Consider the following 24,540-nt stretch of genomic DNA (forward strand, 5'->3'; position numbering starts at 1 on the left):
TCAGGAACGATAGTCACCATTGATAGTAACATACTCATGACTGAGATCACAGGTCCAAAACTGGCACTCCTCAGTGCCGGTACCTAGGTCAACTAGCACTTCAAGGTCGGATAGGGCCAAAATTTCCGAGGCTCTTGATTCGTCTATATCGAGTTGAGGAACGCCATTGGCGATAAGCTTGAGCTCCTGAGGAGAAGAACCATCGGTGGCAATGAAACTGACGTTTATCTTGGATTCGTCGAGAGACTTACAGTTTTCTAGTTTAGAATAGCCGATTGCGCACAAAATGCGGCCCCAATTGGCATCTTGGCCATAAAGAGCGCTTTTTACCAACATACTGTTTGAAATTGACTCTGCGATGAGTCTTGCGTCTTTGAACTCGGCACTATTTTTGACGTTGACGGTAACGAATTTCGTAGCGCCCTCACCGTCCCGGACAACTAGTTGAGCTAAGTTTTTAGCGAATTCAGTGACCTGGGAGCTAACCTTCTGGAAATCAGGAGATGATTCATCGATGACAGGGGTATCGATAGCACCATTGGCCAGCATACAAATGGTATCGTTGGTACTCATATCGCCGTCAACAGAAATACAGTTGAAAGAACGGGTCACAGCACCAGTGAGCATACTTTGTAGAGCACTAGAATTAATGGGTAGATCCGTCAAAACAAAGCCAAGAAGAGTAGCCATGTTCGGGCAGATCATCCCGGCCCCCTTAGAAATACCCACAAGCGTATACTCGGTTCCGTCCGAGAGAGAGAATTTAGATGAAATCAACTTAGGGAAAGTGTCAGTGGTACAGATCGATTTGGCGAGATTTAGCCACGACCCGAAGTCGGACGAAAACTTGTTTTCGATGAAAAGTTTATCAATACCTGTGGAGATTTTGTCCATTTGGAGTCTTTGACCAATGACACCAGTAGACATTAGCAGTGTGCTATTTTGCTCACCAACGTACTTGTTAACTTGTGACGCTACATTTTCTGCATCCTGCATACCTAACTCGCCAGTCACGGCATTAGCACATCCTGAGTTAACAACAATAGCGTCAACTCCTTCTCCAGAGCTTATATCAAGAACTTTTCTAGAAAATTGTACAGGTGCAGCCTTAAAGCGGTTAGTGGTGAAAACAGCAGCTGCAGACGATTTGCGAGATTTGTTAACGTTGCGGATAACACCTAAATCCAAAGCACCATTTTTCTTAACTCCAGAAGCCAATGATGCGACCTCGTAACCTTTTGGAAAGACACCCGATTTGGGTACGAAAAGTGCGTATTTATCAAGCGTTTTAGACGCAGAACTCAATAGAGTACTTGTGATCTTCATTTTTCAACCGATAGAAGAGCAACTGATTTAGCAGGCCAGAGATTCAGACAGAAACGAAAGTTAGGATGGTAATCGACAAAAGTCTTGATTATCTTTATTGATTACTCTAATTGATGGTCCAAGACTAGAGCTATATAAGACAGAAGAGCCGTTCTGATGTAGTCCAACCTAATGGTTGTGGTGTTGATCATCGTGAGTAATCCTTCAAGATTAGACTTCTCATCAAGGACGAAGCCTTATGACTCGATATCAATTATTCATAATAGATAGTGAAGTGTCACACTCACAGTACAGTTCTGATAGCTCGAAGGCCAGCGAGTGAAGTCTTAAACAGTCATTCTGATGTACTTAGAAATTTGCTAGAATATGTGTTGACTAGGGAAACTTTATTTGAATGAATCACCTTCTCCCAGTCTGGAGAAACAATTCAGTTAATTATTCTTTCTGTGGATTAAAAAGCTAGTTGATCTGAAGGTGAACTCAACTATGGTGATGGACTATATGTGGATGTACTTGCACTTAAAATCGAAATGAATTGCATTGTAGGATTTACATACTTGGATGCGACGATAACCTATCGTCTTTCTATATACGACATCTTTCTATTGTATTTCCTGCGGTCTTTCAAACTCTGATTTAGATTTGATTAGTAGTTCAAGATATGTGGGAATGTTTACGGTCAAGAATATTACATGTAGGATAGCAATATTCTTGATGTCCCATTGACCTCTTCTTTCTCTTACCAAGCCCAGTAACAAGCTTTCAATTAAATTATCATCTGCTCCTACTTTGTTGAATGCTCCTTTCAAAATTCAGAGTTTGAATCAAATCAAGTTCTGGTTGACAAAGATAGTGTATAATGTAGTGTAATTCTTTAACGGTATGTATGTGGATTAGTTGATTATTGAGTCCCGAAGTGTCGGATGCAAGGATTGATGGTCCAGTTTGATGGATAAAACAAACGAAACCGCACGGAATAACAAACAGTACAATGGCGGGTGAGTGTAAATGTCAGTTTGTCACCTTGTTCAAAAGTTATTATTGGGAGATTGTATTTGTTTTCTCACCCTTATTGAACAGTCAACGAACGCCCTTGAAAAACTGTAGTCAAATGCTTTCCGCGATGACGAGAATGTTGTGTGTGGACAATTAATGTTAGAGTTCAGGATTATCCGGTATCGCCACGTGATTACTCGGACTTCTGGGAACTGGTAGAAGCATCGGCTGGGCCCCTGATGGCAGGACTAGCGTCTTCGCTAGGGTCCTGCTCGGTTTCCTTCTTTTCAAATAGGTTATAGCCGGCAACACCACTTTCGTTACGGTTTCTCAACCCATCTTCACGGTCTGCATCGGCGTCAGCGTCCATGTCTTGCTTTTCCAAATCGTCGTCGTATAGACCTAGAGCGTTAGCCTGATCATCGATTTCGGCCAAAGAAAGTTTGGGCAAGTTAGCTGCAACCCTCCAAGGCTGAGTGCCATCAATGTGAGCTTTGGCAAAGATAATATCGATTTCCTCCAAAGATCTTCCGGCAGTTTCAGGGTAGAAGAAGAAAATGACAGGGATGTACAAGTAGTTGATGACAGCAAAGAAGAGGTAACAACCGTAACCAGCGTCGTTGATGAAGATGGGGGTGAACATAACGACAGCAAAGTTGCACAACCAGTTGGTACAGGTGGAGAAGGCGTTGGTGGCAGAACGAACACGCATGGAGGCAATTTCAGGTGGGTAAATCCAAGGTAGCGACAACATCGACATACCGAAGAAACAGATAAACAAGAACAAACCAACAGCGGCACCCTTGGCAACCTCTGGATCTTTCTTGGTCAAACATCCGAAAGTGATGGTGAAAGAAATGGCTTGACCTGTGACACCAAGCAAAAACAATTTACGTCTACCCAAGCTTTCCACTAAGAAAAACGAAGGAATTGTGAAAAGAGTGTAAATGGTTGCGAAAACACCACCCAAGATTAGAGGTAGTTTACCCTTTAGACCAATAGATTTTTCAAAAAGCACGGTACTGTAGTAAATGGCAGCGTTACAACCTGTGAATTGTTGGAAAAATTGGGTTGAAGCAGCAATCAAGGCACGTTGCAAATTTTGAGAGTTACCACCGGTAAACAAGTCCTTAATGGATCTTTTTTCGTGACGGAAACGGTTGACAGCGTCTTGAATGAGAGTGGCCTCGGCAACAATTGAGTCATCAGTGGTTGGTAGATCGTCCAAAGCGGCCAAAATTTCAATGGCTTCTTGGTTTCTACCACGAGACATCAACCAACGTGGAGAGTCGGGCAATTCCCAGATACCGGCCAACAACAAGAGCGCAAAGAAAATTTGCATAGCGACTGGGAAACGCCATTGAACGGAGGAATCCACGTACGAAAGACCGAAATCGATCCAGTACGCAATCATGGTACCTAGTGCAATAACGGAACCTTCGAGATTAACCAAAATACCACGATTTTCAGGTTTGGACATTTCGGATTGCCACACGGGGATGGTGGATGTGTTTAGACCGGTACCGACACCGGTGCAAACTCTGCCCACTACAAACTGGCCCAGACCCCAATGAGGGCCAAAAGCACTGGTGGAGATGACGGTACCGATGATGGTGGCGAACGCACCGATGATGACGAGCGGTTTACGACCAATGCGTTCACCCATGAACATGACGAAAAGGGAGCCAAAGAAACATCCGAGCTCGTAGCATGCGGTGACAGCACCTTGAACTAACGTAGCTTTGCGGTCGTCGTCGCCTAGAGACTTGGTGGCTGGAAACTCATCGTTGAACTGCTGGCCGGTGATGAGCCCGGACATCAGACCTTGGTCGTATCCGAAAAGGGAGAACCCGGTCACGGCAGTGATGGTGATTGCCAATCGCAGGTTTCTGCCACGCATACCCATGGTACTGGTTCTGCTTACGGGTTTCACCTTCATTATTGACAGAAAATGTGTGAGTGTGTGTGTGTGTGTGTGTGTCTTCGCTTACCTAAGAATCCTCAACGGTCTGGTAGTTTATTCTATCCTTTGGCGAATGAAGCTGTGTATGATGAACCCTTGGTAAGCCGTTAGTAAGCCGAGAACTCCAAAACCTAGACCCAGACATGGCGAAAAAACTCGCTCTTTATATACCTGGAATATCTGGGACTAGGCAGTACAGCACTGTTAGCGGCAAAACAGCGACTTTCGCCTAGAAAATCCCGTAGTCAAACCGCCATCCTTGACATACATGTATATAAATATACATATAATATATTGCATGGGGGAAAGGGAAAAGCATTGGCGCGGGCGCGCAGAGTCTGGCGTGGGGGCCAGGGCCTCGGGTTCGAAGAGCGCCCGCGAATGGTGCGTGGTTTTCTGTGGCGATGGACCTCAGAATCCCTTGACCCGAGACGCACAGGTTTCCGCTGGAGTTCCTGGGCGATGACGTGGCTCGAAAGAGGTGCGTCACGGCGAATTCTGAGACCCAGTGTGCGCGCGCTCCGCTCGCTTGCTCTGTTTATTTTTTTTTTCCGAATTTCTTTGCGGTGATGTCCGGATGGTCAAAACGTCATTGGTCGACTTGACGAGGAGGGAAACGCATAGAGGAACGGGTGGAGGAGCGGGTGGAGGAGCGGGTGGAGGAGCGGGTGGAGGAGCGGACGGAGAAACGGAGTGGTAGGGGTGAGTGAGGGCTTGTAAAGGGCTTGTAAAGGGTAAGTGCATTTTCCGGAGTATAGACGGGCGGGACGTAACCGCGGGGTATTGTAGTTTGGGAGTGTGGGGTGGAGGGTGGAGGGTTGTTTAAAGCTTCCGGAGAACAGACGGCCGAATGTGCGAGTGAGGTGTGAGGTGTGAGTTTCAATTGCATATACGGGGAGTCTCGACGGATGGAAATCTCGACGTAGGGAAGTCTACGATCAACGGAATGGTTTCCGAGCAAGATCTAAGAAAGGCTACAGCGAGTGAGAGTTGGGTTGGGTTGTGGTTTTGGATTACGAAGTACAGGTTAGTATAGTTTTGACAATGGTTTCGATAATGGTGATGTAGAGATTTGGTAGTATTCTAAAATAGAAGCTTAGGGTTGAGAATTACGGTACAATGCTTCCTTAGTGGTTTTCCCAGGACTGGGGACGAATTAGGAATCCGGGCGCGAATCCGGTTTGATGAATTTACCCCGTATACAAAACTGACTTGTTTAACTGAAACTATAAAGATTCCCGCATCCCATATGAAATTGGCCTCGGAAAGAAATACTTGGTTGTCGCCCACAGGGAGAACGGGAAATACACTCAAGGGAGCAATCTGAGAAAAGCGCTACGTATTAAGAATACTGGCTCAAAAACCAAAGCCGGTTACCCGCACTTTGATCACTAGCGAGGCATCCACATGCGTCCGACGAGGAACTGAGAATGAAGACAGCCATCGATTAGCGTAAGTCGGTGCATCTACGTTGAAGAGATTTGACCATTATCGTCTAAAAGCTTTCGCAGCAAAGGAAATTGGAGGCTCCATGCTTCCAACCAATATGTAGTGACAGATTGGTGGTAGACTGGGAGTGTGAGCTGCTATAATGCCGAAAGCTGTTTGTCTGGCGTCATTTTTATGACAAAAATATCATGTCCACGTGACACGACGACGGCGACAGAATATACAAACAATCACTGATCCAATAGGGATTGACTTCTAGTGTACCGAGAGATGGTATGCACCTAGAATACTTGAGGATTTCTAAGAAGTTGTAAATGAAGGAACGTGTCACCTAAGATATAGGACGTTCCTCGTGCAACGAGACCACAGAGACAGAGTCTCAACACCAGTATAGAACAACTTCTCCCTTTTAAAAGCACCCCGCGCTTGAGTGGATTTGAAAAGAGAAACTGTTGGGATTGGTGAACTATATGGTATAGTGTCAATTGCGTAATCCGAAAGTGACATATCAGTCTAAAATGACATCTTAAGCGCTAAGGTGAATTGGACCAATCGTAAAGATATGAAGCAACAATACGTCAACGCTATGCAGGATTGACAAGCAATCCAGAACGTTTATCAAGCATCCTTATCAATGGCTAGGGTCTAGAACATCACCTACTGTTTGCTATTGTTGCTCCAAAAATCGTTTAAATATCCGTGGTTTGGTCAAACCAAATGTACCAAACTCATAAGAAAAAAGAGCCACGGAGAGATAAGTAAAATCCATAACCATAACCATTCACTTAGAGCAAATCATGACTGAGCAAACGAAGCAGATTAACGACTCGAACACTGCCGACGTAGTCGAGCCTCAATAAAAACACCTCAGCTTCTCTCTCGTAATGGCACCCCACTCTCAAGCGGTAACAATATTACTAGTGTCCCAGCGGCAATAACTCTCACTGTACAGCTTGTTTTCGTCTCGAAATCTTCCTGGTGCAGTGTACTTGAAATACGTGTACCAAAATGCATCTGTACCTAACTCTATGCTCATGGTCACGTGTCACCACTTCATGCGCATTTCACAACAAACTATCACAACTACGGAACCCAGACTCAAAAATGACCATATGCGACTGCCAGTACACACGAAGCCTAGGACAACTAGCAATGAATCTGGAAAAAACTCATGTCGTGTCGTACGAGCAGACAACACGACCAGACAAACCCATAGGATATGGTTAGTTTTTTTTTACAGTATATGTTGTGCGATGATCATCGACAATATCGGTTATAAAGCCCAAAAATTGCCATCTTTCGGAGTATTTTTGTCCGTCTAGCGTCAGATCTATGAAAAATAAATCACAAGCACGTGACACTATGACAGTGACAGAATTGACAAGATATTCAATCTAGAACTACTACTGATCTAAACGGAACGAAATTGATTGAAGCAAGTGGTACCACATACAGCTCGTTAACGGAACATTTCCAAGAATTATAAGAAGGGACAATTCATCGCCCCTACAAGCTCGTTCCATTCATGCTAAATATATCACGGAGATGTAACTCTAAACTCAATAAAACAATAGTTTACATCTTACAAAAATGGATAGAGTTACCCAAGATATATGACGTTTATCGTGCAACGACACTCCAGAGACAGAGTCTACACATGAGCACAAATACCTTCACATTTCCAATGACCAGTGATCTAAATGATTTATCATTGATATTAGGAGGTTCATGTATTACTGGCCCACTAAACTTCATCCAAGTTGGAATTCGACAAGACTTTTGTCACAATCGTCATGCCAGCCACGTTCATCAAATAATTGTGATTAATTCGCAGCTCGTTATTCGGTTTCTCAATGTCATTCTACGCACAAGGTTGTCTCCCGATAATGATGATCTACCTTCAAGAGCCCGCTTGCTAATGCAAAAGCACCGCGATAATCCAAAATCCAGTAGCAGACATAAAAGTGTCTGCCGTCAAGCGGTGAGTTGATGTGTACTTCCCATTCACCAAACATTTGCTCTTCGTTGGGCAAGAAAAAGCTAGAACCTTTCCAGGCGCCTTCATCATTGGACCTGGCTTCAGCGCTCACTTCTTTGAATTGTTTCAGTTTGATATTAGCATTTGATAGATTGTCGTTTTTCGTGTCAACCCTCTAAAATGCATCAAATATGTATCCCTACGCGTGGTTTCCTGCTAAAACTTTGATAAAACTTATGTTTACGAGAGGAACGTGGAAAACTGTTCAAGCCGGAATACGAATATTGTTTCGGTATACTTGAGAATCAACTTCAAGCGCTTACTGAGGAAAACATTGGACTTAAACTCAAACTTTAGGCGGTCTATTCTGCCAATCAAATTTTCTCGTTGGTTCTCGAAAGACGAGGCAAGCGGTATTTTTGTTTCACAGTGCACGTTACAGTACGTGAAGACCCGAAAATAATTTTTGCACCTTAGAAAGAAGGTAGAAAGCCGTCTTGTTGTTAGAAATAGCTTCATGTTACCGCTGAAGCTAAACAATTCTACGAAGCAGTTCCACTAGTCATTCAACACGGATATTCGCGATTCCACTCGTATTCGTACTCTTACTCGTCCGCATTCTTGAATACATACTACATTGACATCGTGAAGTTGCTGAGGGCCAGCCTAGAAAAGCATAACTCGACCCATATACTGTTCGAGCTGAGATTGCAGAAGGTCAGTGTTGGAGAATTGACACTTCTAAAATTGGACGCGTTCAATCAAGACGTAAATATACTTTGGCAAACATCTGATCAGAAGTTCAGAACCTGGAGAGAGGCGCATCTCTAGTGGGTAAATTCTATTTAGGACATCAAATCCAAGCGTGAGCAGTAACGAACGAACGGGTTGCATTCTGGGTGACTCAATGCCATGTCTCATATGTAAGACCATCCTTATAAGCTTTCTGGGCACGTGATGGGTCACTTATCAGAATTTAGAGACATTCATTGCTCATCAGCAGTCACTAGATAGAAACAAAGAAATGACTACCAAACTTGAACAATACCAAAACACTACGTGAGATCCTGGAGCTTCTTGGTACTACAACGGTTCCTTTCGCTTTGCGGAAACGATTTTGAATTATCTCGTCACAAGAATTTTGGATCACGTGCTCAAGCGATAATGACTGATGACATTGAAGCTGCAACATCACCATCACTTATCAGCATCACTGCAATAATCCCTAAAATTTCGTCAACTAGAAACTTTTCAGTTCCCTTTAGAGTGCAATAATTCCTGGATTGTGAAATTACTTTCGGGAACGGAAGTCAAGGGCTTAACACAGTACCATTCAACAAATTTTTTGCAACTCTAGGGAAAGGCAAACTTTTTCTTATGTGCGTACCGTTCTGATACATCCCAGCCACTCTCAACCTCTTTATAACTATCTGAATTCCATATCTACAATTTTTCAAGATACACTGCCAAGAAAGTCAGTCATCACTCGATGTACAATATAGTCACCAGTGTTTCGATCCTTTTGGAGAAAATCCAACCAGATGAATTAGTTGGCAGTAGTTTAAAATTCCATTTAAATAATCAAACACGGACTAAAATCTACCCGCGTATCCCGTCTCCTTTCCTAATGACTGTCAGCTACCTTACAACCCATCTGCTATCAAATGTCACTTGCCATATCCATGTCAGATTGATCGTATCCACGTGACAAGATGACAGTGACAGGAATGCCCAAATAGCTAAGAGGGAGAACTATTAAATACTGACCATGAAATGACCATGAATCCAATAATATTTGATCCTAATGGCAAGACTCCAGTCGTTGTTCAATGTTGGTTAAATTCCAAATTTTTTTTATATTAAGTTTTGAAGGCCCGATTTTTAGTGTACTTTCGGCAAATCAATATCTTGAGCATCAAACAGAGACATACTCTTTCATCTCATCAAATGTAATTTCAGCTTGACAACTTAATTCCATCAAAGATTCTACCATGTAATGTGCTTAGTGAAGCTTCGAAACCTTAGTAGCAAGTTTAACATAGATCACATTCCACGATCGGACTTCATTGCATACCTCGAAATCACAGTGCTTCAGTGCACCATTGTACATAGAAACATGCCATCAATGCCTGGCCTCAATAGGGCAACTGATTCCCATTCCATTCTTCTAGTTAACCAGACCAATTCAATATCACGTGAAAAGTTCGTTATAACCTCTCACAATCATTCCTTCTCATCAACTTCTGTACATCTTTCTTCTAAACCAAATACATCCGTTCTCGCACTTCTCCCTAGCTCCCGTTCCTCCTCTTCCTCACGTATCTACTTTCGTGTCGCGCACTTTAAGAAGCTCTTCTCAACATCACTTTGAAACATTATGTCACCGGAATTTCCTAAGTTCTGCATCCCGCTACGATCAGTATTATTCACACGAGAAAAAAATAGGCATTGTCCGAGCAACCCCTTCAACAATGCGCAAAATTAGTTCCGGAACCTTTCCCCCCTTCCGTTGACCCCACAGTGCATACCTAAAAGGAATGATAGTCTTACTTTTGCTGTAATGCATCTTTCCTCTACATTAAATTTAGCCATCTCGCGATATTCTCGACCTCTTTGCTTACACACCCTTTTCGGATAATTGCGGGAAGCAGTTCTCAAATATTGCAATGTCCAGCTGAGAAATGCCACGCATCCCAACCGGATCTTGGATTCGTCCCGTCAATTCCATTCTACTTAGAGGTAACCTAGAACGACTATAGTAGATTAGATTATAAGATGACATGCAATGAATATAAGGTCTCAAGCTAGACAAATAAATAAAATCGAACAACTAAAGGCTTGTAACTTGTTCATAGAGACGCTTTATTTGATATACTACACCGTATTGCTTCATTCTGGAGTTGTTTATCTGCCAAAGAAAGCAATTAGAGGTCATAGTACCCTGTCTTGTTACCTTTTTTAGTTCTGCATTTTTTGTCTTTAGTCCAAGGGCTAAAATTCAGATCTGATCACGGCACGGTACGACGCTGAGCCTCACAGTATATCTAGTATATTTAACTCTGACAGCTTCACATTCGGGCTTCGATTCAGACCAAGGCCTTATTACCTCATATAGAGCTCAAAATGACCAAGGAGTATGGGAAGTCCAAGCCCTGTAAAGGGTGTATGGCAGGTATAATTTTGCTGGTTGGATTAGTGGGCAGTTGGATTTTGATCAGTGAAGTGCCGAAAGCTGGAAGTCTTCCATGTCGAGTGTTTCGTGGCCGAAGAAAGTTTCACGACTCTAACTTGGAACGCAGAAGACGAAGTTCAGAGGCCCTTTACGAACTCCTGACGGACTCGCAAGATACCTACTACGACGAAGATTCGTGGACGTTGGGAACCACTCATTTTTCAGAAAACACCTATTCCCGTCAGCCATACGTCGCAAACGGATATATAGGCAGCCGCATACCCAATGTAGGGTTCGGCTATGCACAAGACACCTTCAACATTTGGATTCCTGATGGCTCCGTACCGGGATCTCTGGATAATGGCTGGCCACTCAGAAACCGACGGTTTGCCGGCGCTTTCCTTTCTGACTTTTACGCCCTAGAGCCAAAACTCAACTCTACCAATTTTCCAGAGTTGGACGAAAACGGATATTCCACCGCTCTTGCTGCAATTCCACAATGGACGGATCTGAGTTTCTCTATAAGAAACAACACTGAACTTTTTAATGCCCAGAGCGTCCACGAGAGTCAGGTTTCTAATTATCGGCAAAATCTCTCTATGCTTACGGGCGAAGTAACGACAGAATTGGATTGGCTCGATACTGTCCACGTAAAGTCCAAGGTTTTCGCCCATCGATTACTGCACCCACTAGGTGTTGTACAGCTGGAACTATCTTTAATCCCCAACAACCGCGGTAAAAGCCAGCAACTCGACTTGCAATTATTTGACGTCTTGAACCATTCCACATCTCAAAGAACATACTTGAGAGATTTAGGCTATGACTCTGACGGAATTTATATGATAGTTGAGCCAGACAATGTTCCCTACTCATCAGCTGCCATGTATTCGTCGCTGCAAGTATCATTCGCTGAGTCCAATCTGGACGGAGTGGTGTACCAAGCAACAAATACGTCTGTAACAAACAAGCGATTTTTGCAGCTTACCACGGAAAATCCCTCTGTCACAGTTACGAAATATGTGGGAGTCATGTCTTCAGAGTATGACCGCTACGATAAGGTTTCAACAAATTTGGAGAGTGCGAAGAGCATAGTTCATGATAATTTTGGGCATCTCTACGATCTAACCGCGTCGCATCAAGATGCATGGGTTCACATTTATGCGAACGCCACTATTGAAATACCGTCAGACAGTTTACTTGAGTTATCTGCGAGGTCATCCGTTTTCCATTTGTTAAGCAATACTCGGAGGTTCAATGTCTCACAAGAGCGTGGGTTGCCTGTACCAGCATCTGGCCTCAGCTCAGATTCGTACGCCGGATTAGTGTTTTGGGACGCTGATCTTTGGATCATGCCCGCTCTTCTACCATTCTTTCCCGAAATCGCACGGCATTTGGTCACTTACCGGAAATCGATGCACGACCAAGCTAGGATGAATGCCCGCGAAAACGGTTACCCAGGCGCTCTTTATCCTTGGACGAGTGGAAGATTTGGGAACTGCACATCTACTGGTCCTTGCGTGGATTATGAGTATCATATCAACATTGACATTGCAATGGCCTCATTTCTCATTTATTTGAATGGTGCTAACGGCATCGACGACGAGTATCTAAGGAACACCACTTGGCCTTTGGTAAGAGATGCAGCCACCTTTTTCACTGCATACGTGCAATATAATCCAGATCTCGATGCGTATGAGACGCACAACATGACAGATCCTGACGAGTTCGCTAACTTTGTGGATAATGGAGCATTCACTAACGCTGGAATTAAGACTTTGCTCAAATGGGCTACTGATATCGGCAACCATTTGAAGGAAGATGTTGACCCCCAATGGAAGGATGTTCAGAAAAAGGTGCTGATACCAGTTGCAGAATCAGACATAACACTGGAATATTCGGACATGAATTCCTCTGTCGAGATCAAGCAGGCTGACGTTGTGCTGATGACATATCCATTGGGTTACATTACGGATGAAACAATTCTGAAAAATGCAATCAAGAACCTGTATTATTATTCAGAGCGTCAGTCGGCTTCTGGGCCCGCGATGACTTACCCAGTTTTCGTAGCGGCGGCAGCAGGATTGCTAAATCACGGCTGCTCTTCTCAAAGTTATCTGTACAAGTCAGTGCTACCTTACGTGAGAGCGCCGTTCCTTCAATTTAGTGAACAGAGTGACGATAACTTTCTAACTAATGGTCTAACACAGCCTGCTTTCCCATTTCTTACCGGAAACGGCGGGTACCTGCAAAGTATTCTGTTTGGTTTAACAGGTTTACGTTACTCGTATGAGACAGACGAGACTACTGGTCGAATGACAAGGTTCTTAAAATTCAACCCTACAAGGCTCCCGCTTCTTCCAGGGGGCTTTAAAATAACAGATTTCAAATACATGGGACAAGTTTTCGATGTTGTAGTGGGGGATGAAAATGCTACAATCACCCACAAATGCGGTGAGCAACCTATAAAGATAAAAGTACTGGATCGAAATATTATTCACGACCGACTCGTGATGAATCCCGATGCTTCCAAAAGGGAACCGCATGGTGGGCTACCGGTGACGCATATCATTTTAGAGCCCGGTCAGAATATTTCTGTCAAATTGTTCAATCCGCTTTTAAACATCGACAATAATATCGCAGAGGGGAAACAAGTGACAAATTTCACCGCCGGGGTGGCAGGCGATGTCATTTACTCTTTGACAGATGGCAACAATTTCACGCATTGGCAGCCGCTTCGGAAAAATGAGAATGCCAGAATCCTGATCGATCTTGGGGTGGACAACAAGCACACTTTAACGGGCGGCACCATATTGTGGGGAAAACGGCCTGCCCAAAACATTTCGATTTCTGTGTTGCCCTACGCTGGAGATATAGAAGCGGCACTTTGTAATGCTTCTTCAATCATCAGGAGATCGGGACCTGATACAGAAACGGAAATTATGGGCATTTCAGGCCCCGCTGGGGACGTGAAGTCAAAACTCAAAGAGAGAAAAGAGACGGTTTTCGATATCACGGAGGCCGAAGAGGACTACCGGTGGGAGTTATTCCGGTCGCAGCGTCTTGACATTGGCCAACTGTCGAAGCTATCGCCCGATTCAACGCTTCTGAAGTCCAAATTCGTCACGATTCTACGCAATTTGAAAGTGGAGCCGTCACTTCCTTACACGCACGATGACGCATATGCGAACCGGATCGAGATCCCACGCTCCAATATCACAAATTTTGATTTCAGCTATGAAAACTGTACCACTATGGGGAACCAAGGCTGTCCACCACCCCGATTTGTCGTGGTCAGTGTGCACGGTACTTTCGATCAAGACGATGATTCTAGAGGCGCAACAATCAAAGAAATCGCACTATTTTGACGACAAGCGTCAAATTTCAAAGAAAGGCCTCCGCATCAGATCTTCATCACTACTACGCCATGCATTGGTGTCCAAAGCACACTCAAGCTACTGGTTAGCCTTTGAGCACTCCCCCACATCCATATACTCCAGTATATCAGTAACGAAAAAAATAGAAAAATGCGAATTCTGTGGATCGAACACAGGACCTCCAGATTTCTAAGTGACCGAAGTTATCTTCAGTCTGGCGCTCTCCCAACTGAGCTAAATCCGCTTTTTTCTGATTAACAGCAAATTGTCAACAAACATATCACTTTAATTACATCACGCGCTTTGATATTTTTGCTTTAAGCTCCGAATAGCTGAAAAAAGGTATAAAATAGACCAAGGGATTATTGACGCCTTCATAAATCATTATCCTGACCTACAATTGTGATCTATTCTCATAATCATAAGTATTGTCATTAAACTGCTCGAAAATGGGTGACTACGTTAAAGTTTTCCAGGACGAATTGAAAACTTTGGATCAAGTACGTTAAATGCTCCTTTTTTCTGGGTAGAATTCCTTACATTCCCGGTTTCTTTACATGTATCGGTGGTACTAACTCTGGGAGCAGAAATTTGCCGGAAACGGTTTGCTGCAACAATTTGAGGCGAAAACCAAATTGCCAAAATCATATGGAGTTTTGGGCGCAGCTTCTTTGTATTTGCTGTTGATTTTCATCAATGTGGGTGGAATCGGTGAGATTTTGTCAAATTTCGTGGGATTCGTGGTTCCTGCGTATTACTCCCTGATTGCACTCAGAACTTCTACGTCGACTGATGACACGGAACTGTTGACCTACTGGGTAGTTTTTGCGTTTTTGAACGTTATTGAGTTCTGGTCAAAGGCCATCCTTTACTGGATTCCATTCTACTGGTTCCTCAAGACCCTGTTGTTGGTCTACTTGGCTTTGCCACAAACTAATGGTGCCACATACGTGTACAAGACGATCTTGGAACCGGTTTCTCAGAAATACATCAAGACTCCAAACTCCGCTAAGACCACCACCGGTGACATCGGCTCTAAGGTGGAGAATTTGACGTCACACGGCAAAGCTTCTGGATTCGATCCTCGTTCAATCTAAGTTGGCTAGCTAACTCACGCTACACACGTATAAGGGAACTATGACTTATATTCGTGGCCTCAGTGCCTTTTGAAAATCTCACAAAATGGGCTGTTTCTAGTGGGCTCGGTGAGAAAATGTACGTATATTATTTTCGTATCTGCTATAAGTTCTGTTCAACATTCTTTTACAAACTCTGATCAAATTTGTGGTCAAATTGTTCCGTGACTGTACCAGAAGCTCCATCGTAAACTAGCTTTACCCTCAATTTGAGCTTCCCTGATCCACTCACTTTCATGTCTTGCCGACAAACTTGGCCTGCCGCAATCGAGGCGCTAGACAAATGCCCCATTGTGAGCTTCTGCGTCTTGGAGACGGCAGCCAAGATCTGCAAATTGTCAATTTGAGCGTGCCCTTGGATGTAAAGTTCCAATTGCGCTTCTGCAGGGGCCACACTAACGGTTCTGAAAAAAACTTGCATTTCGTTAGACTGATACGTTTCAGCGGCATCCTGAGGAAGACTTAATGAAATGGAAGAACTTGAATTTGTATTTGTAGTGGGGATAGCACCCTCCTGAGACGAACTTCCAAAAATATCAAGCAAAGCTTGTGAACCATTTTTGACTGTAGCGTCAGATGTACCTTCCAAAAGATCCAGTAGTACATTTTGATTCTCTACTTTGATCTTTGGCTTCTCGCTGTGATTGCTATTACCGTTTCTAAAACTCTTTTCGAAAAGTGGCATCGCTCCCAATATATCCTGTCTTTGACCGACCGGTTGACTCAAAATTACGGAGTACTGAACACTTTTGGACTGAAGTAATATATTCGTGTCCTTAGTGTGTCCATCTATCAACTTGCGTAAGTCCTCAACGCAAGATGGATTTTGAATTTTCGACGACAGTTTCAAAGCAGCGGTCAAAATGTAACTGATAAGCTTTGTATTTGAGGAGTATATTCCATTGAGCAAAGACAAAAAAGTGGTCAATTCTGAATCAAGGAACATGCCTTTCTGCAGCAACACATCACCATATTCACCCATGCACCAAACGCTTAAGAGTCTCCAGCCCAAGTTCTCGCCATCAAGAGATTCTTGCCGTTTGCCCAAGGAAAGCTCTATTATCTCCTGAATAAGTTTCATTTTTTGTTCCAAATCCTGAGAGTTGTTGATCATTACCATGACATCACTGACTTTCTCGAAGGAAACGTATTGACCGACGATCTTAATAATTTCAACCATTTTTTCAATAGCCCAAAGATCATTATCAAGCGCGTATAGGTCGAATTTATTGATGAGCTGATCAACGATGTTGATAATCAGATCTCTATCCTGCTCTCCGGAAAGTTTTAGGAAAGATATAAGTTCGTTTACTAGCTCTTTCATATTAGTCTCATTGAATATCGCAAAACTGAGATCCACTGCTCTTATCCGGATCGAGATGTCTGGATCAAACAAACACCTCGAAATAAACTTCCGATGCTTCTGGACGGCGTTTGGTTCTTGAGGGACAACTTGTAGCAGTGTGTTCAGGGCAACGTACTTGGTGTTGTTATCTTTACCTGACAAAAATTTGGCAAGTACATTCACACCAAGAACTATCAACGACTGATCAAGCTGAAGTGCAAAAATTGTGCGGACACATTCGTAAAGCACGGATTGTGCTGAGTTTTTAGAGCTATCTGAGTTTGTGGCGATTTGAGTAAGAATGTCGCTCAACTTGTTTTTGTATTGCAATGTTTCTTGAGGTGCTTTTTCGAATAATAGGCGTAATGTGTACAAGAGCTCAACTTGCAGAAAAGGGTCGCATGTTCCACCAACGTCATACTCGGGACTGAAACTAGTGGAGTTTATGTCTTGCAGGATTGAGAAAATTTCCGGAATTTGATCAACTATGGAATGTAAAATCTCGGGATAATTCTCGTATTCGTATTCAGATCGGCACAGAACAGCAGCCTGACATAGTTTAGCAACACCCAACAGGCCCCCATGAGTGCCCAATTGAGATGACCTCAAAATGGTTCCGACATAGGGGTAGAAAATCTCCAACAAAGCGGCATCTCTTCCCACAAGTTTGGCAGCGCATTGAAGCGCTTTTTTCACCAAAAAATCGTCTGAGGAACGGGCCAGGATGTTTTCAACGTCCGGATACAGATCACGAGCGAGTTCTGGCGATGTGAGTGATCCCAGGGTCGAAAGAGCCATTGATACCACATATCTGTTAGCGTTATGGAGATCGTTGTTCAACATGTTCGTGAGCAGTGTCAGAATCTCTTGATGTTCGTCCAGCAATATCATTGCTGCCAAATAGCCCAGCCTTTTGTTACGAAAATCATCTGAAGCGATGAGATTGATGCATTCCACCTGGGCGAAGTGAGTTTTCTCACCCAAAATGTGTAAATACAGTAGTTTATGAATGTTTTTCCTTTTCTTGTCTGATGCCAAGTGGTCATCTTTAAGTTTGGTTCGAATTCTTGCTGATTCTTTCGTTACAATAGCTCGTTCTTCTGCCAAGGTTTTGGCCGCTCGAACATCCTTGATGAATGTTCGTAGAGATCCCATTGCGGAATGATAACGGGGGAGCTTTTGATCGATCAAGTGGGTGTCTAGTTGTCTATTTTTCTTGGAAGCTTTTATAAGATCGAAATTGAATATAGTAGTGGTACGGAATTAAAATTAGGCCATTGGGTATTCATGAACAACTAACTTCAAACAACTCTTGACAATGACTGTCAATGGAGTCGTGAGTCTGTTGGTAGAGAAGATGGTAGACTGAAATATTTGAATTGACTTAGTCAATTTCCACTTTTCTGTTTGACTGGTCTTTCAACGAATAATCGTGTTGTCGTACGAAGTACAGAATTCCCTAGGCCTCAAAAGCTTTGGGACCGATTTGATTTCCAATGGGCTAATACGGAGCTTGTTGGGTAGCCATGCGGTTGGTGTTTGGAAATTTTGGTTCTGTAAGCGCCATTTAAGACTTATTTTTAGACCCTATGCGTTGTTGTTGGGTCAAAAAGATGCGGCGAACGGATTCCAAGCTTCTATCGCAACGGAACGTGTCCTATTTTCTTCTAAGTGATCGGAATGTTGCTAATGTCGGTCTTAGTGACTTTCACGGCCCTCAAGGCAAGCAATCGAAGTTCATTTTCCATCGCTTGACAAGCACACACACCAATGCCAATGAACCAAGGGGCTTTTAGCACTTGCTCATCAAATTACGAGAATCATTTTCGCGATGTTCTAACGTAGGAATTCATTCTCTTCAGCTGTAAGTCGATCAGGAAACAGAACGTTACCTTGAGTTCATCCCGTTTGCTCATCAACATAAAACGAAGAAAGCTTGGCACCTCTAAAATGATATCATGAAACTCAGTCCATAAACCGAAATTACTGAACTGAGCCGATCTGAAACTGGCGCTTCATTCATCGGCTAACGGTAACGACAAAGCTTAAAATGCTAGGTCAGGTGACCGTACTTATCACTGGAAAGATTGTCCAATTTAAAGACTTACACGAAGGATTCGGACATCCAAATTTGTGGAAAGCAGCATTGTTACTCCAAAGTTGGTCCAGCAGTTTCGACCAGACTTCAATATTGGACTTCAGAGTCAAAAAGAAACAGGTGTGGCGATTTTTTTGGGTCTTTTTACCTTTCAAGAGAAGCCGTTTCCAAACGCTCTAAAAGATTAGTTCTAGCCCGTCACATTACATTCACATAAACGCACTGGCTCGAAATTCTAAAATTGAGACTCAAATAAAGCAGTACGGGATCCGAATTGGTACCAGAATTGCACATCTAGTAGTATCTGGTTCACAGAGGCTTTCTACTTTTCATTTTTATGGGTAAAAAATACACTCCACTCGGCTCTCTATCTTCTTAGAGGTTTTCGGATTCTTTTTTGGAATAAGATGCCACTTTCACATCCAAAACCGTACGCTATGGTGGATGAGCAGAGAGTGGGATCAGATTCTGCCGAGCATGGTACACGCCGAAGGTCATCTTCTGTGAAGCACGCCATTACTAATATGATTAGAACCGGGTCTAATCATATTAACTCTACGAACAACCGGCAACGTTCAAGCTCCCACGCCAGTGCTACCCCAGGAACTGGTCTCGCAGCTTTGCATAGCACTTTATTGTTTCATGGAGGATCGCCGCGGCTGTCACATGGCTACGACGATTACGGAGTTGCCTCCAACGAGCTTGCCTTAGCAGAAAACGCTCCGAAGTCAGTATTCAGTGAGGACGAATACGAAGAGGCCGATATCGAGTCGGGCGAAAACTTTTCTGAGTCTGATGAACTGCACAGCGATTTGAGCTCTCATACGTCAAAACTGCCGGCAAACCTTTTAAATGGTCGGAAATACATGCTGGAATACCTAGGAGAAAGGGGATTTCTTCACCCAAAGGTTTTGTCATCTAATAAAGATATGATCATATCTTCTGCGACATCATCAGAAGTGGTGTTTTTGCCGACGGTATCGTCACAGGACGACGAATATCTCAGTCATCTGGCGATGCTCAATGGAACCGAAACCCTACTCGACCAGCCGGGCACGTCTAGTCAAGACGAAGCATCCCCAATGGCCGCAAGTGATCAACAGTCTAACTCTACAACAAGCAATGATGGAGGAGCGGGAGAAAATACTCCAATTGACGCAGAGGGAAAGAATGTTCTTTTCAACCTGGCAGTCATTGTTTCATTCAAGGATTCAACGACTTTGACCAAACTAAGAGCGGAGTTGTATTCGAAGGTGCGAGTATACTGGCAGCACGGTGTACCACCTGAGAAAACAACTAATGAAGAATACTACACATTGGGCGAATTGCAATGGGATCTTACGGAGAGTAACTACAACCTCTACGTCCCGCGCCACCTGTCTACTAAGAACAAAATTGTCGAACAGCCCGAGACCTCCATAAAACCAGCTTTGTTTCAGAACAAGACGGACTTAGCAACCCAGAGCTACACGAACAGAAAAAAATCGAATGATATACTCTCAGCAAGCCTTGATACTTTAGGCAAAGAACAGACCTTTCGACCGGGTGAATATGTGTTTCTAATACCAGTATTTTTCTCTTGCACCATTCCAGAGACACTGTATTTACCGTCGGGACGAGTTAGCTATCAATTTCGTTGTGCAGCAAAGCTGGCGTCAAGTAACTCTACACCCGGAGATGCTAAAAGCGACAATTATTCTGGTCATTCAGGTGGCTCCCATGCTTCTGAAGATCAGCCAACGGAACCTTCAACTCACAATAAATTTTCGAGCAATAAACTATTAAGAAAAGTGCGAGATCAGTTTCAAAGCGGAGCTGATAAAGGCCCGGCCAAGAATAATTTGATCAGGGGAGATCAAACCATTCAAGTTGTGCGTATTCCTCCCAAGATCTCGGACTTCACAGCAGACAAGCCCGTTTATATTAACAGAGTTTGGAATGATGCGTTATCATACGAAGTATCACTACTCAAGAAGTACGTACCAGCTGGCAGCCAGGTACCAATCAAGATAAAGCTGTCTCCAATCAGTAAGGACATTTCAGTAAAAAGGTTACGAGTGAGTGTTATTGAAAAAATCACTTATGTGTCAAAGAATTTGGAATACGAGTTTGAACAAACTGAAGCTATTGCAAATGACCCGTATAATCCTTATTATTCGGAATTTGTTTGCAGAAGAAAGCAAGAACGGATTCTGCCGCTATGGGAAATAAGATCGAAGGAAAAAGGTGGCAGAGCCATGAAGGAAGAAATTATAGACAACTGCCGGTCAGAAAATCTTTTATCCTATGCTGGCTTGCCCTCTGATAGCAAAACTAGTGGGCCATCCCATGATTTGGTGGATCCTTTGGTTATCGAGTCAAAACTAAGCTTCCCCAAATTTTCAATGCTAGATAAGAAGTCGTCTAAAGCTGTGCCACCGTATGGTATTGATGAGTTCACTAGTGGTTATCAATCACACACTGCGTCCAGCGGGCCAACACTCAGAAGAAATAGCGCAGCTTCTGGTGTAATAGGATTTTTTGCTGGCCGCCGTGCCAACACGCCCTTTGCTTCGCGTCGTGCATCGACCTCTAGCCCCATTGAAAAGGAGAGTTCCAGAACTTCATTCAAGTCTGTGTCAAACGTGAGGGTTGACTCACATAGCCGTGTTAATGAACCCAAGCGTGGTCTTTACCTGGATTGCGTCAGTTTCAAGAACATACATGTTAAGCATAAACTGGAGATCATGCTGCGTATCAGCAAAAAATCGGATGGAGATTCGAATGCCGTGAAGCACTACGAAGTGTTGATCGATACACCGATATACATTGTCTCTGATCTTTGTGGCACTTCCAACATTGAGTTGCCCACGTATGATGTTGCAACCAAAGCGTCATTTCCCGAGACTGTTCCTCCTCCATCATTTGAAGAAGCCATTTCTGTCCCCGGGTCTCCGGTAGCCTCTCCATTCACGCCCCCAATGAGCACTCCGAATGTTTCTGGGTCGTACGAGCCAGATGACTTATCTATCCATCAATTGTCGCTTTCAAGGGCAAGCACACATAACCACAGCTCAGAACCCTCAATGCTGAACGGTCCCAACTGTGAAAGGCGTTTTAGTAACATTGATTGCGTTATAAACGCAAATTCCAGTGGATCTGAGACGAATCTTTTTCGGGAAGGATTCGCTTTCAAGCATTCCGCGAACGTTACAGGGCCTGTGCATGGGTCACCAACTGACGAAGATGACGAACCTCCTGGTTACGAAATTTAGACACGGAGCTCTTTTGTAAAGTTAACTATACAAGTTTTGGATGTAGAAAGATCTAAAAACAAATTCAGCATTATCTAGAGTATGTGGCATCTCAGATTCTGAGCACTCCTCTTGCTTGATTGATACCCACAGAGCTGATCATACGTAAACCAGAGGCGCCAAAGGGGAAATAGCTGATCCCATAGTAAATCACAGCAATCAGCTCCAACAACGCGCATGGGATGGTGAGAAGCGTGGATTTTTGGAATGCAGCAAAGTAGATCGTCAGGAAACAGGACGTGAAGAAAAACACACTGAATGGCAGCCTTTCTTTTGACGTTATGTGTTTCGCGTACGCAACCGGTCCTTGCAACACGCCAAATGCTCCCACGAATAGCAGTGACGCCATAGACCATAAAAGTCCGAACTTGCGTGGCTTCACTGCGAGAACTGGCAGTAAAAAGGCACACAGCGTAAAGCACGCTGCGGATCCCAAAATGCAACACACAAACAATGACAATCTTTCGACCCGCGAAAGGCTAAACCATGCAGGCTCTTGGTCTTGCACCAAGTCTTGCTGGGACATCGGCAGACGTTGGTACACATCATGAGCTCTGCTGTTCAGCGAATCAGCCCATGATGCAAACAGCGTTTTCGCACCCTCGTTGAAACCCTGTGAGTTTTGCGTCCGAGACTCGTTCCATCTATTGAGCGAGTCCCTGAGCGTCGCTTCCTGTTGTGTTGCCATTATGGTGAGTATGCTATGAGTGTGTGTGTGTGTGCGTGTGTGTGCTAGTTTATACAATTGTACTACTAGGTGTATGTAGTATAGTGCTTTGAAAACAGAATAAACGTTACAGAAACGCTAAAAAGAAGCTGAAAAAGGCTCTGAATTCTTAAAAGTGTCCACGACCGTGATTTTCAACTTCTTCCAGTCGAAACGCCAAGTAAATATGCTTATATAGCCTCGATTTACCGATTTGGTTTGTTCTTATGACTAGTTGACAGTTAATATAAGAAAGTGAACTAGTTATTTTAATAAGATATACTTCCTGTTACCAAACCTTCGGGATCCAAATAGCCGTTCAAGGAACTCACATGGCCACAAGGACCCTCGTAGTGTATTTGGGTCAATAGCTAGAAGAATTGGCTACAAGTAGAACTACGGTATGACGAGTATGGAGTTCAAACAAGACGACGAGGATTTCATCAAAGAATTACTGGGACATGCAGGATTAGGCGACCTGAATGGGAATATGGGGGTCTCTATAACTGGAAGTGAGGACGTTGGAGGACAATACGGTCACCAGATGAGCATGGAAAATCCGTTTGAGGACGAAACCCAAATGCAGGATACGTTGGGGGAAAGAAATTCGATATCTCACCTGAGTAACGTTGTGCGGCGTAGTAGCGAACCGGGACAGTCTATTGACGAGAATTTGACCAGCCAGGAGAGATCAGCACAGCAATTTGCACAAACACAACCAGATTTTCTGATGGAAAACCTTCTGTTCCAGCACGAGCCTTACCAACGGGACACGTTGAATGATGACCAATTGTCGAGTTTCACGGACGGCATCTCTTCCTCGTTTGGATCAAGCGTGGCGACCACAGATTTCATGTCTCCGCGTTCTTCCTCATTTCAGCCGCGTGAATCCGTAGACCTGGCGTCTTACTCCCAGTTTTTGTCGTCCAGTCTTCGGTCTCCTCCCAATAATCTGCGACAGGGTACATTTACGTCATCTTCAATACGAAACCAGCATTTTTCACAATCAGCGGTCGGGAGTCCAGCTGTGCAACTGCCTCTCTCGGTGGATTCCGCCGGTTTCGCCGCACAACCACTTTCGCAAGACGAGAGAATTCGTCGTCGCCGCGAGTTTCACAAAGCCGTCGAGAGAAGACGACGAGAGCTCATCAAACAAAAGGTCAAAGAACTAAGCCAGATTGTGCCGCCAAGCCTCCTGAACTACGATGATAAGGGCAAAGAGGTCAAGCCAAACAAAGGTGTCATTTTGGCCCGCTCCACAGACTACCTGCAGTATTTACAACAAGTGCTGGAGGTACAGAATCGCAAACGACAAATTCTTTTACACAAGATACGAAGCCTGGAGACACTTGCACAGCGTCAACAGACGCCCTCATTATCAACAGGAGGCAGCAGCAACACGGCTGCTGCAGTGCATATCGCTGCTGGGAGTAGCGTTTCTCCGGAGCAGATTATCGATGCCAGAGTCACCTCCTACATGGGGGACAACTCATCATCCACGCCATCGACCACAATCCAGGACGATCTGCAGCAGTTCTTGTCTGGAGACTTGATCGAAGCAGAAGACAACGCGAAGTTAATGTTTGGAGGGGAAGGTGAAGGAACGGCAGCGGATTTTCTACTGAATTTTGGCAAATAAAGACTATTTTTTTAAAGGTAAATAAGCTTTGACAAGACCTTTACTCTACCAACGAGCCATGTGGG

At 43.9% G+C, this 24,540-nt stretch overlaps 9 protein-coding genes and 1 non-coding gene across 10 annotated transcripts; 5 read left to right on the top strand and 5 right to left on the bottom strand.

Moving 5' to 3' along the window:
* Nucleotides 1-1,326, bottom strand: ARG7 (LALA0S06e03994g1_1; the record flags this gene model as incomplete). The annotated part of the gene is made up of 1 exon (XM_022771854.1): nucleotides 1-1,326. The coding sequence occupies one exon, from the start codon at nucleotides 1,324-1,326 to the stop codon at nucleotides 1-3; it is 1,326 nt and encodes a 441-aa protein (XP_022629016.1).
* A 1,189-nt stretch (nucleotides 1,327-2,515) lies between these two features.
* On the bottom strand, nucleotides 2,516-4,261 carry STL1 (LALA0S06e04016g1_1; the record flags this gene model as incomplete). Its single annotated transcript, XM_022771856.1, has 1 exon — nucleotides 2,516-4,261. One exon carries the CDS (start codon nucleotides 4,259-4,261, stop codon nucleotides 2,516-2,518), a length of 1,746 nt encoding a protein of 581 aa, XP_022629017.1.
* A 2,998-nt stretch (nucleotides 4,262-7,259) lies between these two features.
* Nucleotides 7,260-7,724, top strand: LALA0_S06e04038g (LALA0S06e04038g1_1; the record flags this gene model as incomplete). The annotated part of the gene is made up of 1 exon (XM_022771857.1): nucleotides 7,260-7,724. The coding sequence occupies one exon, from the start codon at nucleotides 7,260-7,262 to the stop codon at nucleotides 7,722-7,724; it is 465 nt and encodes a 154-aa protein (XP_022629018.1).
* Nucleotides 7,725-10,835: 3,111 nt separating this feature from the next.
* ATH1 (LALA0S06e04060g1_1) lies at nucleotides 10,836-14,249 on the top strand (the record flags this gene model as incomplete). The annotated part of the gene is made up of 1 exon (XM_022771858.1): nucleotides 10,836-14,249. The coding sequence occupies one exon, from the start codon at nucleotides 10,836-10,838 to the stop codon at nucleotides 14,247-14,249; it is 3,414 nt and encodes a 1,137-aa protein (XP_022629019.1).
* Nucleotides 14,250-14,409: 160 nt separating this feature from the next.
* On the bottom strand, nucleotides 14,410-14,502 carry LALA0_S06e04082r. Its single transcript is given in 2 exon segments — nucleotides 14,410-14,446; nucleotides 14,465-14,502. It is a non-coding gene; the product is annotated as a tRNA-Phe (tRNA).
* A 205-nt stretch (nucleotides 14,503-14,707) lies between these two features.
* Nucleotides 14,708-15,355, top strand: YOP1 (LALA0S06e04104g1_1; the record flags this gene model as incomplete). Its single annotated transcript, XM_022771859.1, has 2 exons — nucleotides 14,708-14,758; nucleotides 14,846-15,355. 2 exons carry the CDS (start codon nucleotides 14,708-14,710, stop codon nucleotides 15,353-15,355), a joined length of 561 nt encoding a protein of 186 aa, XP_022629020.1.
* Nucleotides 15,356-15,521: 166 nt separating this feature from the next.
* APL4 (LALA0S06e04126g1_1) lies at nucleotides 15,522-17,894 on the bottom strand (the record flags this gene model as incomplete). The annotated part of the gene is made up of 1 exon (XM_022771860.1): nucleotides 15,522-17,894. One exon carries the CDS (start codon nucleotides 17,892-17,894, stop codon nucleotides 15,522-15,524), a length of 2,373 nt encoding a protein of 790 aa, XP_022629021.1.
* A 1,350-nt stretch (nucleotides 17,895-19,244) lies between these two features.
* On the top strand, nucleotides 19,245-22,091 carry LALA0_S06e04148g (LALA0S06e04148g1_1; the record flags this gene model as incomplete). The annotated part of the gene is made up of 1 exon (XM_022771861.1): nucleotides 19,245-22,091. The coding sequence occupies one exon, from the start codon at nucleotides 19,245-19,247 to the stop codon at nucleotides 22,089-22,091; it is 2,847 nt and encodes a 948-aa protein (XP_022629022.1).
* A 91-nt stretch (nucleotides 22,092-22,182) lies between these two features.
* SFT2 (LALA0S06e04170g1_1) lies at nucleotides 22,183-22,818 on the bottom strand (the record flags this gene model as incomplete). Its single annotated transcript, XM_022771862.1, has 1 exon — nucleotides 22,183-22,818. The coding sequence occupies one exon, from the start codon at nucleotides 22,816-22,818 to the stop codon at nucleotides 22,183-22,185; it is 636 nt and encodes a 211-aa protein (XP_022629023.1).
* Nucleotides 22,819-23,248: 430 nt separating this feature from the next.
* RTG3 (LALA0S06e04192g1_1) lies at nucleotides 23,249-24,475 on the top strand (the record flags this gene model as incomplete). The annotated part of the gene is made up of 1 exon (XM_022771863.1): nucleotides 23,249-24,475. The coding sequence occupies one exon, from the start codon at nucleotides 23,249-23,251 to the stop codon at nucleotides 24,473-24,475; it is 1,227 nt and encodes a 408-aa protein (XP_022629024.1).
* Nucleotides 24,476-24,540: the final 65 nt, after the last annotated feature.

The sequence above is a fragment of the Lachancea lanzarotensis genome, scaffold LALA0S06 (assembly GCF_000938715.1).
Source record: "Lachancea lanzarotensis genome assembly LALA0, scaffold LALA0S06, whole genome shotgun sequence".
NCBI classification, from domain to species: Eukaryota; Fungi; Ascomycota; class Saccharomycetes; order Saccharomycetales; family Saccharomycetaceae; genus Lachancea; species Lachancea lanzarotensis.